A 14,760-nucleotide genomic window follows, 5' to 3' on the forward strand; every position below is an offset into this window, starting at 1 on the left:
AGCTTTCAAGTAGATGAGAAATAGAGTTAGAGGACTTGGAATCTCACTAACTACAGTTGCATTAAATTATTCCATCTGCAAGTCCATTAAAAATGTAAAGGGTTTTGTATGGCTTTTATATTTATTGGGTGGGTTTATTCTTATGTGAGTCATGCATATTTATTAACAGAGTCCAGATAATGGTTATTAATAAAACTTCTTTTATTTGCATACTGTCTTGATGCTGGCCTAAATATTTATAACATGACTATAAAAGAATCTTCAAAAAATTAACAACAGCAACAGGGATACATCACAACTTTACTTTTTGGTACTTCTTGATTACTTTTTCTTCTAAATGGAAAAAAACCTGGTACAACCATTTCTTTTTCAAGTCTAAAATATGCTAATTATTCCACAGATTTAAAACACAATTTCTGTTTAGGAACTAAGATGAGATCCAAAACTAAAACAAGCTAGTTTTTATATAATTAAGAAAATATATATATTTCTACACATAATTATGAACAGTAACAAAAGCTCAGTATTAAAACAGGTTCACTGAGTCCCTGGAATTGTGCCTGCCAACTAAAACACCTACTATGAATTTAGTAATGGGTTATGCAAACATAAATTACAAGGCCAGACATTTTAAAAGGAAAAAAAAGTTGATTTATTGTCACACTGGAGACACGGCAGGATAGAAGCACAATTTTATTTTTCCATATATTCATCAACACTGCAGATGTGTTAATGCAAAAAGAATTCTAAAATAAAAATTACTCTCAACTGCTCTAATTCTCATATGTCATTTAATTTACTTAAAAATGGTTACCAGGAAGCTGCTTTTTTTTGTTGCTGTTGTTAAGTGCGCAAAACATACTTAAAATTTGTGGAAGCAAAAATCATTCTAACAGCATATTACAAATATTTCTCCTCCTAAACTTTTGCCCCAACATTTCATCCAAAACTGACCATAAGAGAGCAATCCTGCAGACAGTTTATTAAACGGAAGAGCTTACAAGTATAATCTGTAACCTAGTCATGCTGTTTGTGAGCATTTTCCCTTAACATATTAATCGTTTCTGCTCTCGTTTCAAGCAGATCCAACTTTTCACTTATGCACTGTCAGAACAATGAAAAGAATCTCCTGTAACTGGCAACTATTATTAAAGGAGAAATTCATGACAACATAATAATTTTAATGAGAACAACATGTTCCTTTAATTACACCTGAATGACTTTGAGGTGGTCCAGTGGATGAACCGGAGGAGATTTACAGCACATTTGTTCACAAAGTGAAAAGGAAAAGCACTAATTGAAGAGGTTTAATTATTTCTTCGTCTTGTAAATATAGCGAGGAAGGAAGCTCAGGCATCGTGCTTGCCTGTTATTTTTGTATGTTGAATCTTAAAAAAAGTCAACTGAATATTTAAATGGCTCAAATCAAATTTAGGAACTGAACTCCAGACTCGCTTTAAGAGTTCTCAGCCTTATTTTTGTGTGATCTATATATACATTCCCAGTCTTACACTTACCTTTATAAATAGCATAACACAGGGCATAAGAATGGCTGTTAATCGTCAGTACAGCAATGAGAAAAATCTCAGCTATTTCAACTAAGTGAATCCAAACATTTTCCCTTAAAAGCGACAGTCAGTGATGCACTCATTTAATCATGTTACTCTTCTTAATGCACATTTCTTTAAACTACAGCCATTCTTCAGGAGGAAAGATGACAAACGCCCTGTAAGACAGAGGGCTTTTTTCTTCACCTTCAAGCTCTGACCTTGCAAACGTACTCCTCTTAAACCCACACTCCCCAACCTCCCCTACCCCGATCGCTCCTTCTGGCCATGGTCCAAATGGGTCACTCCTAGCAAGTTCAAGCAACAGCAAGTACAAGGCAAGGAAAAAGAAAATTTTTGGTCTTAAATTGTTTCAAGAGAGGAATCTCTAAATATCTGCTTACAAGTGTGTTCCTTTGTAAACCACAGTAATGCCAAAAAAAAAAAAAATCCACTATTCCCCTTTACTGTAATGGAATATACAGCACTCTTGACACTACTGAAATCTAATACCTGCAACTGATGTTGCTAGAAGAAAAATACATTCTTCACCTGTCAAGCATGTTTAAGCAGAAAAATGCTTAAACAGAACAAATATAAATTACTAAGAGCAAGTGACTTTAGAGCAATTAATTTCTTGACCCACTCTAACACGTTCAATTATAGCAGAGGTACCTCCTTCTTGAATATTTTTCAACTCTACAATAAAATAACATATATACTTTCAGTTTTAAAGAGAGGTTTTTGAAGGGCGCATATTGTAGAAAATTGATTTACAAATGTTTTTAGAGAAAAAAGTGCAGACAGGGACAGTAACTCAAAGTATCCTATATCACACGGGTTCAGAAAAACACATTCCAAATGAAACTTTTCTGCCTAGTAACATAACAATCTGTGCTCCTTACTTCTGTGGCTAAAGGGAATTATTCTGCCAGGCCTCAGAGCTTTACAAACGCTGCTGTTCAGGTACCCAGTTATACTGGAAACCCTGCACATCAATAATCTCAAAAAAAAAAAAAAAAAAAAAAAGTGTATTCTGTACAAGCATCTTCTCAAAGTCCTGCTACCTCAGAATAATTCTGCAACGACCTGCCCCAGCTGCCTAGCTAGAACCTTTGCTGCCATCTTCTCCCTCCTGCAAAAGGTGAAATCGCCTGCTTTTGGACAAGAAACCAGCGCTGAAGATGGAGCAAATTCACTGAACCCAGGACACTAGTTGAATGGTTCAGTGAACAAACTGACCCCGGGCTTATGAAGGGAAAAAAAAATATTCACAACTGTACTGCAACAATCCTTCTTAAAGCTAAGTGTAACACTCTGAAAATTTAGCAGGTATGCAAGACAGACAAAAGATAACAAATAAGGGCTTACATGTGCTAAAAATGTTTATTTCTGGCTTGGATATGCTGTTCTCCAAAATACCGAGCTGCAGCAAGACTCACTGCTGGCATTAAGTAATGTGTGCACAGCAAACAGCAGGGGAAACACCATCTGCCAGAGACTCTGGCTTAGCTTGCCGTGGGTGACAAAGACGATTTTTTTTCTTTTAATAAAGTCTAGCAATTATAGTGGTGAGAATAGTCAATGTGCAGAAAAATGGAGGTCGGTTTTACGAGAATCCTAGAAAAATACAACTGTGAATTATAATTCTTTTATTGTCCCCTCACCTCCAATAAAGTGAAGAGGCAGCAAGAGATCATAATATGGAAAAGGCATGTCAGAAACACTGATGTTTTCCCCATTAACAATTAGTATATACAGAAGTCAAGCACATATTAAATAATGACAACGAAATTATTAAGAACTGTTGAATAATGGACCTCCAGGATAAGGTTAGATAGGAACTAACTGACTCCATAAGACTAGTTTTTAAATGACATTTTAAGACATGGAGCTACATTACACTAGTTTACTGCAAAAAGTTACAGAATAGTAATATACTATGTCATTTAGCTTTTGTAAAAACAAGCCCATGGAGCACAAATGATCATAAACATCATCTATATTGCAAACAGAACTCTTCAGAAAATGGTAATATCCGATTAAAAAAAAAATTAGATGGAGGATATGGCAGCTAAATACCATTATGCTAAAGGAGAGGTATTCGTATTAGTTTCAAACCTGCAAGGTAAGTCATAATTTTGATTTTTATAGAAGGAAATTATTATATTTTAAAGCAATACAGAAAGTATCTTATGTTTTTAACACCCTACTAAGGTTTGAAATACATAAAGACTCTTATAAATACAAAACAGAGAATTTAATAATAGAATTTAAAAAATCCTGAAAATTACATTTGAGTAATGGAAAATTAACAAAAAAGTCTCTTTTTGAACAAACTACTTATCTGCAAATTCGTTTCTTCCTACCAAAAGCTCATAAACTCTCCTTTTCAAAGTCATGGCAAGAGAAAAGAAAGGGAAAGAGAAAAAAAAGGGAGAACTTAAGCAGCATCTCTTGTCCTCATCTTTTTCTCTCAATACTTTAAGTAATACTTTAAGTAAGAAACGTGCTTTTTTTTTTCTTTTTGCTTTTTTTTTCCTTCTTTATTTACTCCATGCCATGGACCGAGACATTTGCTATTTACAAGTCTTGGTAACTGTATTTAGCTATATACTACACTAGCTAACTTTTACATAACATGATTAACTTCATCCATATTCAGGATCCAAATTAAAAACAAAAACAAAACAAAAACCCCCAAAATCAGTACTGCTGGTGCTGCGGGGCAAGGGGAGGAAAGCCCATCCACGCGCCGCGTATTCTCAGGCACATTGGGGAAATGAAAAAAAAAAGGAGTAGAACAACCCAGCTCTAGATGGCAGCAAATCAATAGTCACCCCTATGTACACGGAAACCGAGAGCATCCACTGCTTCCAGACCCAGGCTGGGCATTTTCTGTAGTTCTTCCAGGCACGTTATTATTTGCACTTTGCTGCACACACCAGACCGAAGCTGACTGCGGAGCGGTGTTAGGAATCAGCTACAATTCACTACCCAACAACTAGAAGATCCTACAATAACTAATTCAACTAATTAATTTAATATTCTATTTATTTATTTATTTATTTACCTTAAGTTGATTATCTTTTGCTGTAGAGACTGGGCAATTCAACAGAGTGATCCAGAAACACTGGAGAGTAAGAGTTTAAGAATTTTATATTTTAAAAAACCTGGGCCTTCACTTAATAACTGTGGTCATTTCCTTTACTAAGTTACGATTGTAACTTTAATGTTGTTTTTTTGGAAAAAAAAAAAAAAAAAAGAGGCATGAAACTAAAGAATACATCCCTCTAATATGTAATGTCATGAAGAAAACTACTACTTCTGTAACAGAAAATTCCATAAGCCCGTCCTGCTTTCTCCCTGGCGGCAGCGGCTCTGCGGAAGCGCCACCAGCGCGCGCCCCGGCTGACGGGGACGGCCCAGCGCCGAGCGGCACCGCAGGTTTTCAGCGGCAACGGCAGCGTCCCACGCCAGCGCTCGTCCTTACTCACACGAGCGTCCGGGGTCAGCAGGAGCCGCTGCGATCAGTTAGCGTTAAGACACTGTTCACAGGCTCATTTATTTTGCTTTCTGGCACCTTCCGCTATTCCATTTTCCGGACCGCTTTGAAGCTATTTCCTTGGAGAATGTACTTATGCCGCCTACTTTTAAAGGTTCCCCTGTGTCCTTCCACAATTCTGTCGATCCAACCTGGAATTGGCTTTACAAAACACAGATGTCACTTTTAGCATTTAAAGGTAATCGTGACTTCCCGAATCTCCCCGCTAAGAGTACACTGGAACCTGGAAGCAGTGGAAGGAGCCGCAGGGAACCAGCGGTTCAACTTCTCATCGGAAAAGCCCAGTGACCAAAGCCCGAGCCTGCCGAGCGCGCGCCGATACCCAGGAGGGGGCCGTGCGCAGGCCGCCAAGTCTGACCGATTTCATAGCGCTCGTGCTCTCCTAGCAGAAAACTAGTATTTTATTTTATTTCCCCCAAACAGCTGGCCCAGACCTCTCAGGCTCATCTTTTTTCTTGCGCTCAGTGTATCTGGTAAGCCTGATGATAACCCCTAAACAGCAAACAGCTTACTACAACATCTTACGAAATGTAGAAACTTAAAATACATAACAATGCGTAATAATAAATACATAAACTTTCAGCTGCGAAGCAGAAACTCGGGCAAACAAGCCTAGCCTCTCCAGAGGCCGTGTACTTGAAGGAACATAGTTCAGCAACTCTCTAGCTTACGTGGCTAAATCATCAACGCTAAAACTGTTTTCAATTACAATCTGAATAAAAAACAGGCTAAACTGTTTTTTCAGGTGTTTACAAGATGCTTTGAACAAGTAAAAAATAACTTTCTGATTTTAATTTCTTCACATGAAGTGTAATCAGGCAAATAATGTCAGCTAATCTTCATGATCTCCTCTTACAAAGGTTGATGCAGAACTTTGTTCATCCTTATCCAGTCCTCAAGGACTCCCGAGTCTGCTGTTTTCCAGGTCTAAAGCTGGAAGGAACCGCCTGCTCCACTTTCAAATTGTTTCCCCACATTTCATCAGCATACATGCCAATACCCAGGCCCGGTCACTGCAAATCTGATAACTGCAAGACGTACTTCAGCAAGGGAAAAATAATCTTTTATTCAAAGAACTAAAAAAAGGGGGTTGTATCTGCAATGCACTGTTGTCCTCACTGTCCTACACTTTGTTGTGGAAACCAAAATCAAATGTGCCTTGTCACGTAATGATTTCGGCTTGGTAGTTATACAGCATCCAACAGAAACCATAAGGGAAACTCGAACATCGTTACCAGTCTTTTGGACCCGTAAAGCTTATTTTCTCTTCCAGACATTTGAAGATAGAGAGATGGAAGGAAAGCAATGGAGACTGAGAGGTTAAACTGGGTTAAATATTATCATCTCCCATCCCCAGAGCATTTAACAAATAGCACTTATTTGCAGAGTCTAGGCTTACTCAGTTATTTGTTTTTTTGATATTTTTCACTGTTGTTGTGAACTAGCTTAAACGTACACACTGACTGAAGCAGTAGATAACCTTTCCAACATTTAAAACAGAAAGAGGTAAGCAAAAGTAGTTACTCAACTAGAAATTCGTGTAGAAACCAAGAGAAAATTATCAGCATTAGGAAGTACCTTTGCTTTGTGCCAAAAATTATTAATCTGTGCAACCAGAATTATTTAGAGAGACTAAAAAAAAAAAAAAAAACACCCTCAAAGATGATTACTCAAACACTTTTTGTGTATTCACACCAGAATCGGCATAGGAGGACATCATGAATGAGATCAAGAATTTCAAAATAAAAATACATGAAAAGTATCATATTGGAGAGAAGGCTGCATTAATCTCATTCCCTACAATATTCTGCAATTACTCACAATAGGTCAGGAATTATCACTATAAGAAAATAATGTCATGCAGGGTGGCAATTCACATGAAATATTTTGAGATGTCTTCCAAATAGCTGTTAAGTAAAATTGATGTTTCAAGTGATCTCATGACTAGCTATTAGCCTTCCTCAGTAGCTGGCTCACGATAAAACAAATTGAGCCTGAAAATACCCCAAACACTTCTCCAGGAAGCAGGTCTGATATGACCTCTTAAAAGCTGTGAGGGGGTAAAAAGTATTTGTGGAGTAACAGGAATTAAGAAATCTTTCTTTAAAAGTTCCTGCATTTAAAACCAATGCCTAATTCTCTGTTCCCCAAATTCCCCACCTACAAGATGCTTCTTCCAAGATTTGTCTCCCAGTATGCTGAATCAGAAATAGTACTCTAATATTTAAGTATCAAGCTCCATAGTCATCCATATAACCATGAAAATATTACTGTATCTTTTTCAGCAATTTGACAATTGGCGAAGAAAGCAGAAATGACCCAAATAGACCTGTCACATCTTTTAAAATTGGTCTTCAGAAACAGAAGCATAAACATCCTCAGTTTCATCAGTAGTTTTTCAGACTCTTTTCCTGCTAAACACCAGATTGCTTATAGCAGATATCAGGGAAAGTCCAAGGACATCCCCGACAGCAATGGATAGGAAACTTAAGGCAATTGACACTTGTCTCATGATTTATGGGGAGGGAACACAGCTGAGGGAAAGAGATGCTCTAACAGACTAAACCACTCCTGCACCGACAGCAACGCATACAAAACAAGAAACGAGACAGAAAGTAGAATTCTGAAACATATCATTACATTTAACAATTCCATCCGTATTTGTTATGCCAAGAAAGATGCTCCTTCAGCTTGGAGATTTAGCTTAAATTGCGTACTGGGTTACTTCTTTATCTACAGAATGATTCTGCACGCACGCTCGTTTTCTATTACAGACCTCTTTCTTCAATGTTAACAAGAGTGTGTTTCAAGTTTTAGTAACATAAATGGATCGGTTTGGAAACGCCAGTGCTCACAATGGTTACGTGTCCACCTCAAGGATGTTTTCACCATACTAGATAGGTTTTCAGACAAATCTGCAGTTTTGGAAAAAAACTGGTGGAGTTGTTATAGTCCTGCCTTCTAATTTTCTCCTGTCCTCCAAAGTTGCCTAAGTGTCAAGAATTATTCGCAGACTTCCCTTTCTATTTAGGAGGGCAGAAAACAGCTGCAGACAAACACAGAGGTGCACAATCTGTAGCTTTTGTGTAAAGAGGAATCCTAGTGAAGTTTTCCAGCAAGTAGAGTTTGACACTGTCCCACTCATTCTCGTGGTACTTCAGTTTTATTCACACCCACTTCTACCGCACCCATCACCTTAGACAGGAGAGGGCGGCCCTATCAGATCTTGCATGTCTGAGCTACTTCCTCCACGTCTCTGGGAGCAACAACTGCGTATCAAGTCTGTTACTCTTGGTTACTCTTACCATTAAGATACTTCCTTCTTTTTCTTTTTTTTTTTGATCCCATTTTAATTTTTTAATTCTGCCAAAGAAAGTAGGAGAGGAATTAGATTGTGTTGCTGCTCAGAAACAGAGCTGCAGAATGCACACCCCAGCCAAGAGAGGAAAGAGGGAGAAAGAATACCAAAAATCCATGCAAGCTCATAAAGGAATGTGATTTCATAGCAGTCTCGGGACAAGATCAAGATGTAGAATCTAGTACAGATCCAATTTCCCTAAATGCTAGGGATATTTTGAGCCATTGTTTTGAACGTAGACTCTGAATGAATACAACACCTCTATTTTCTTCCAAAATACTGTATGGAAAGCTTCAGAACTGTATTTTATAAAAATATTTTTTAAACCTAATCACCAAATGATTTAACAGTGGGGGCCATTCACTTACTTCCCTATCTTGCTTATTCACTGGAGAGAACAAATTGCATATTGTTTTCCTACTGTATCTGCTGAAGGAACTATACAGAGTATATAATTTTCTTTTGCGTATCAACTCCCACTGAGTTTACCAAGGTCCTCTCACAGTGCACTTAAAAGTACGTGTTGGGTATTTTTTCCCCCCCAGTAACCTTCTGTTCCATAAAAATAAAGTTGTCACGAAGTAAAGAAATCATCCTGAAACAAATCTGTAAATATGCTATCAGCTAGGAGCAGGCAGTTACATTCGCATTCTGAAGAACCCATCATTTTCCTTATAGAAGGAAAGGAGAGAAAAGCTCAAATGAGTTTTTCAGAATGAACTTAAAGTTTCTAACAAGCAATTTGAAAATGTGTCCCCAGGAATCTATTTACTTCCTGCATTTTGTACAATTTCTTCTACCTTCCGTGTTCTTTTGGTTCTCTCCCTCCCCATGGTTTGCTTTCTTTTGCCAAGGGAATCAATTCCTCACCCTCCTAGAGCCGCTACATTTGCTCTCCATTTTCCTTTATGCCTTTTTTAAAGCTGTTCCTGTTCTTTCCAGGTGCAGTCCCCAAATTGTCTCTTTTTCAAACCAATAGAACTGACTTCTGTCCCAGGGAGCCTCCTCAGGCATCGGTTAAACAATCCCACTTCCGCCAGCATCTCTCCTGCTGCACCAACAGGAAGCAGAGCAGCATCTGCTACTTGAGAAGCAGCAATAAAGGTTAGAAAAGCTGCCTACTGCTTCTCTCCCAGGAAGATACTTGGAAGGAAATGATACTTGTGTATCAGTTATCTGGAAGGGGCTTTGGAAACCACAGAACATTCCTAGATGAACAGATTGCTGGCAATCATCAGGGGAAAAAAAAAAGAGAGGAGGAAAAAGAAAAAAAAGCATTGCTGGGCATTCATTACGGTTAATAAAATGAGTTCATATTTATTTCCTATATAATTAGGCATGCATGTGCAGAGATGCACATGCTGCATATCCTACCATTAGCATGTAAATTTTTAAATACTATCAGCTTCCTATATGCAAAATTCACCTTTCCGGAGCTTGACTAGCATTGGTTCTGACACCTTGCACATGCCACCTGGTAGCATGTGATGCACGTCCTCCAAGAGGAGTTTTCTAAAGAGCTCAGCACTGACCTTGTTGCATTACCAGTAGAATCAACAGGAAAACTTAATTTGATTTTTGGTGGAAAAATGAGCATTTTTGAAGTTATGCCCTTGATGTATTTATTTAGGCAGTGAAATGTCAGTTCCTACGTGCAAGTAGAAAGAGCATTTGGATTACTAAACAAAAATTCTTTGCTGTTCTCCAGGTTTTAGATTATTATGAAATTTAGATCAACCTCTTTGAAGTCTAATGTTCATACCTCCTCCTAAATAGTCAGCTCATATTTTATCAATTACAGAATGCAAAAGCTTTCTGGGGAGAGAAGCCAAAGATAAGCAGTTGTGGTTAAGATAGTGGATTTAGCAGTATGTACAAGAAAATCATGGAAACAAACCATTAAGTAAAAACTTAAATGGGCCTAGTAACATAAACTATTTCAAGAAACTCAAAGGACTGAAAAAGCTTTTCTTCTCACCTCTGGAGTGTTTTTCTTGAACTCGCGACTTTGCTCAATAAGTTTTTTCCTAGACTGCTCACTTTCATCTTGCCGGTTAGCCAATATTGTTGCTGTGGCATCAAGCTCCCTCTGTCAAGAAAAAGAAAAAAAAAAAAGAAAAGCAACTACAGTTAGAGCCCTGTTCATCACAGAAATAAAAATATGCTTATGCATACATCATCTTGTTGAGAATATGGAGATGCCTGGATTATAAAGCAATACAAAGCACCAAGCTTCCAGAAATCACACCTTCTGAGAGCCATTAAATGAAGTGGACAACCGTTTCGATTCCATCTTGAGACCAAATTATCACCATTTTTCTCAAAAGCATTCATGGCTTTACCGCAACGTTAACACAGGACGGCAGCAGTGGCATGCAAGAGACATCTCCCTATGATCCTCAGATCCAATGAAGGTTACAGAGCTCCAACAAGTTCAAGCCAGGTCTATTTTTACCTGACTACCTTCTGAAGATACTGGCTTCTTACTTTCTGAGTTACTCTGAGAAAGAAAAACCATGACCAACTCAAATACTGGTTCAACCTACACTGGCTATACTTCGGTCACTCTCAATTTTAAATTACATATTGTATATAATTCTATACTGATATTCCAATGCTTCTTCTATTTACATCTTTCCCTGTTTGAATACTAAATTATCTTTTCCTCTTATTAGAATCTGTTGCCCTAGATATTATTAGTAGATCTCTCCACTTACAGTTTCTTCCCACAAAAGTATGTATTTTTAATCGTCTGATGAATGCCAGATTAACTTCCAATGGCTTCTGCTAGGCAGAACTACAAACTCAGCTCACTGACTGCAGCCTAGCTTTGTCTAAGCAACTTCAGTGCGTTATCCCAATTTCTTCTTTACTCAGTACTGTGCTTCCAAACGTCACCATAATAGATTGAACGGGTCACTTCTCAGCGCGCGAAGCAACAACAGGCAATCTTCAGTGCCAGCTTGTTCCCTTTTTGCAGTATTTCCTTATAACAGGAAAACAATAAAAGCTAAATCCTCCACTCAACTAGGTACATCATTCCCCAGATCAGTGGGAGTTATAACCAAGAATCAATGAGAAACATTTGGCACTGTTTTCCCCCTTATTCATTTGAAGTTAAAAAAAAAAGAGGCTTTGGATAAGGAAATTGAAAAGCGAGACCAACAACTTGCTAGAGAAAGACATAACGCAGGTCTTCTCCCGGGCTATCTTCATGCCGTTACCCCGCCCGTGCACCCCAGACCTGCACTCGAAACCCCAGTCATGTCCCCAATAAAACTGGCATCGCTGGCATGTGCTTCTAACACAAAAATCTGCAAAGGACGACACTGAAAACCCAAACCCGGGACCTCCTGTCAGGTTTAACTCCAGCTCTCCAGTAGTCAGCCAACACATGCACCCCGGTATAGGGGAAGAAAACAGGAAAACAATCCACTTGCTCCTAATAGATACTTTTACAGATTTCTTACAAGTAGCCCACAGACACCAGATGTCCATGGGACACCTGCTAAAGCCCCTGTTCTGCAAGTTTTTAAAAAAGCACGTACAGGACTAGCAGGTAAAAGGTACTGCAGTCCCAGAACTTTTTTCACAGAGTATCTGGAAAGAAGTCTAGTTCCAAACAGTTAGTTATGTTTTTGCATGGGTAAATGCTGTAACTTTCAGTTGTTTCTGTGCCGGGATGGATGTGCATGTGGGTTACATGACACTAAGTCTGACCTCTGGAGAAAGGAGGAAAAAAAGATTCCTTCTGCAGTTTCCCACTCAAAAGGATCAGGGTTTTATTACCACAAAATTAAGAGATATGCAAAGGTTTTTCTAATAAATATATAGACCACAGTTATCTTAATCCTCGGAAATGAGCTAAATATGACAAATGGATTCTAGGCTAGGCAGCACGCTGGAGCCAGTGACCTAAATATTGCCACTGTAATGCTTAAAAAACCCGGTATTTCTGACTTTGAGGAAAAAAATAGGGCAATATGTCCACCAGATCTTGGTTTGGAATTCTGTAACATATGTGAAATCTATTGCAGAAAAGTGGGAAATACTTAACAGTTGGATAAACCACATTTGAAATTCATCCCAGCTAAGTTTATGCAAGAAAAAAGAGCAACAGAAACCAATGTGGTTAAGCAGTACTATAAAGAGCAATATAACGGCTAAGCAGAAGGCTTTTAAAAAATATAAACAATCTGGTACGGCCGGCAACTTGGAAAACTATATTTAAAAAGGAAGCACACATTTAAAGCAAAGCAAAGAAAAAACAAATCATGAAATAAGAGGGAATTTAAGTAGACCAAAGAATCAAATGCTTGTTGTACGCTATAGAGCGCTAGCAGTGAGCCTTAAAACTGGAAAAGTAGATTTTTAAAGACCTTTACTTCCAAGTTTAGAGACAGGAAAGAAAAAGAAGAACTGATTCAAGCAAAGATCCTATTCTGTACTATTATGAACAGAAGAGTTGGGTGGCAAATGAAGAATAGTTTCCTTCTTGCCCTGACTGCTTCACCGATACCAGCACCAGTACTGATACCCGGTACATTCGCTGCGAACTCCTTCCTGCTCCTTTCTGAACTCCTGGGACATTTCTCACTACAAAACATTTTTATACATACAGACACAGACAAGGAAAAATGCAAGCATGCAACTAAACTGGTTTAACCCAGTGGATAGATGATACAGTGTACTGAGGTCCAAAAGCGCAAGGTCTTGTCCAGTATTTATGAACAGGTTCAGTTCGACGCAATTCCAATAGTAGAACAGTAAAATATCCAGCCCTCTATATAAGACCTGATATTAAACTAGATATTAAGTCTTCAAGTTATGTCATGGCTGACAAGCCCCAAATCAAAACCATTTGAAAATCACTAGTTTGTTCTCCCTTACTTGATCTGAACCACTTACATGACATGTTTATTTAAACATAACAATAGATAAAGGATTACAACCAACAAGCATTAATGGAAGATTTTTCACAATATGTGTCTTAATCTCACAAGAGACCACAATTACTGGAAAAACTCTAATAGCCAATGCATTATTTTTGCAAGCAAGCACATATTAAAAGGATAAGTAGTATTTACTCAGGTTCGAGATCTCCAAGTTGGGCATAACGCACAGAGGGACAGACTCTTCCCAAGCCTGGCAACCATTCCTTAAAGTAGCCACTAAGTAAAAGGAGAGAGATGTAATACTATATAGACAGAAGTGTTTTGGAGAGTCCTTTAGAGAGTAACAAAAATAGAGAACGTGTCTCAGTATCATTCTCCACATCTTGGAGATCAAAAAGGTTCAAATGAGAAGCTAACAGGAACCAAGGCTCAAAGGTGTGCGAGTGGTGACCTGACTCCAGGAAGAATTCAGAGCCTACAATCTTTAGTTCCACGGATTCAAAACTGGTAACAAACTTTCTGGCCAGGAATAGCCATTTTTCAATTGTCCGTGCAAAAAATGAGTCAGGATTTGGAACGCATTTTGGAATAAGAAGCGAGAACAAGCCAGACTGTTATCCTTCTCATTTCTTTCTCCTTGCCCTGAAGTCCCATCAATTCAAGGCAGACTGAACAAGCAATTTGGGAAGCTCACATTGCTTAAGCCCTGGATAACTAAAGAACTCTCTCTCCAGAGTTTCTGCTTTGATCCATTCCAACAAATTTATTGGGGGTGGGAGGGAGGCAGTGGGAAGAGAGGAGACAAGAAAGTCTTATGCTCTTAAGCACAGGAGTCATTAAAAGCAATCCTCAAAAGCAAACGTTAAAAGGTTTCTTTCATGCTGTATAAAAAATAAAAAATAAAAAAAAAAATCTAAAACTAAGGGGTCAATCTGCCATCCACTGTAACCACAATCAACTCAAAGCAAACTTGTCTTCCTTGAACGCAGCTACCGTAGATTTCCCAGCAGCAGCTTCACCACCTCCATTAGGCACCGCCAGGGCCATCCCTGCCCACTGCGCCTCCGTCACCCTCGCTGTGCCGGAAACCGGTCAGCACCGCACGGCTGCACAGCGAGCCCGGCAGGAAAGCGATCCTGCTAAAACTCACAGGCCACCTTCTTTCAGTTAAATCAGTTCCCAGTTGGGGCTCACTTTGAAGTGCTGGTCCCACTGCAAAACGGAGGTGAGAAAACACAGCTGGCAGCAAGGAGACACTGGTGGGATCCCCCCTTTGGGCACCCACCCGCAAATTGAGCTGAAGCAATTACGAAACTCTGTGGGTACATTTCATTATTGTTTTCTTTTAAGGTGCCATTTTGTTCCCCTATAAGATGGGCACCTGGATAACTACCT

The 14,760-nt window shown here is 38.7% G+C and overlaps 1 protein-coding gene across 1 annotated transcript in view; it reads right to left on the bottom strand.

Moving 5' to 3' along the window:
- Window positions 1-14,760, bottom strand: part of CUX1 (cut like homeobox 1) — a gene marked incomplete at its 5' end in the record, with an annotated part of 245,024 nt that overhangs the window by 183,636 nt on the left and 46,628 nt on the right. The window contains one exon of the mRNA XM_026063632.1: window positions 10,449-10,559. Within this exon, the coding sequence (XP_025919417.1) occupies window positions 10,449-10,559 (111 nt within the window). The remainder of the gene's footprint in view (window positions 1-10,448; window positions 10,560-14,760) is intronic.

The sequence above is a fragment of the Apteryx rowi genome, unplaced genomic scaffold (assembly GCF_003343035.1).
Source record: "Apteryx rowi isolate R43461 unplaced genomic scaffold, aptRow1 scaffold_20, whole genome shotgun sequence".
In the NCBI taxonomy this organism is placed as follows: Eukaryota; Metazoa; Chordata; class Aves; order Apterygiformes; family Apterygidae; genus Apteryx; species Apteryx rowi.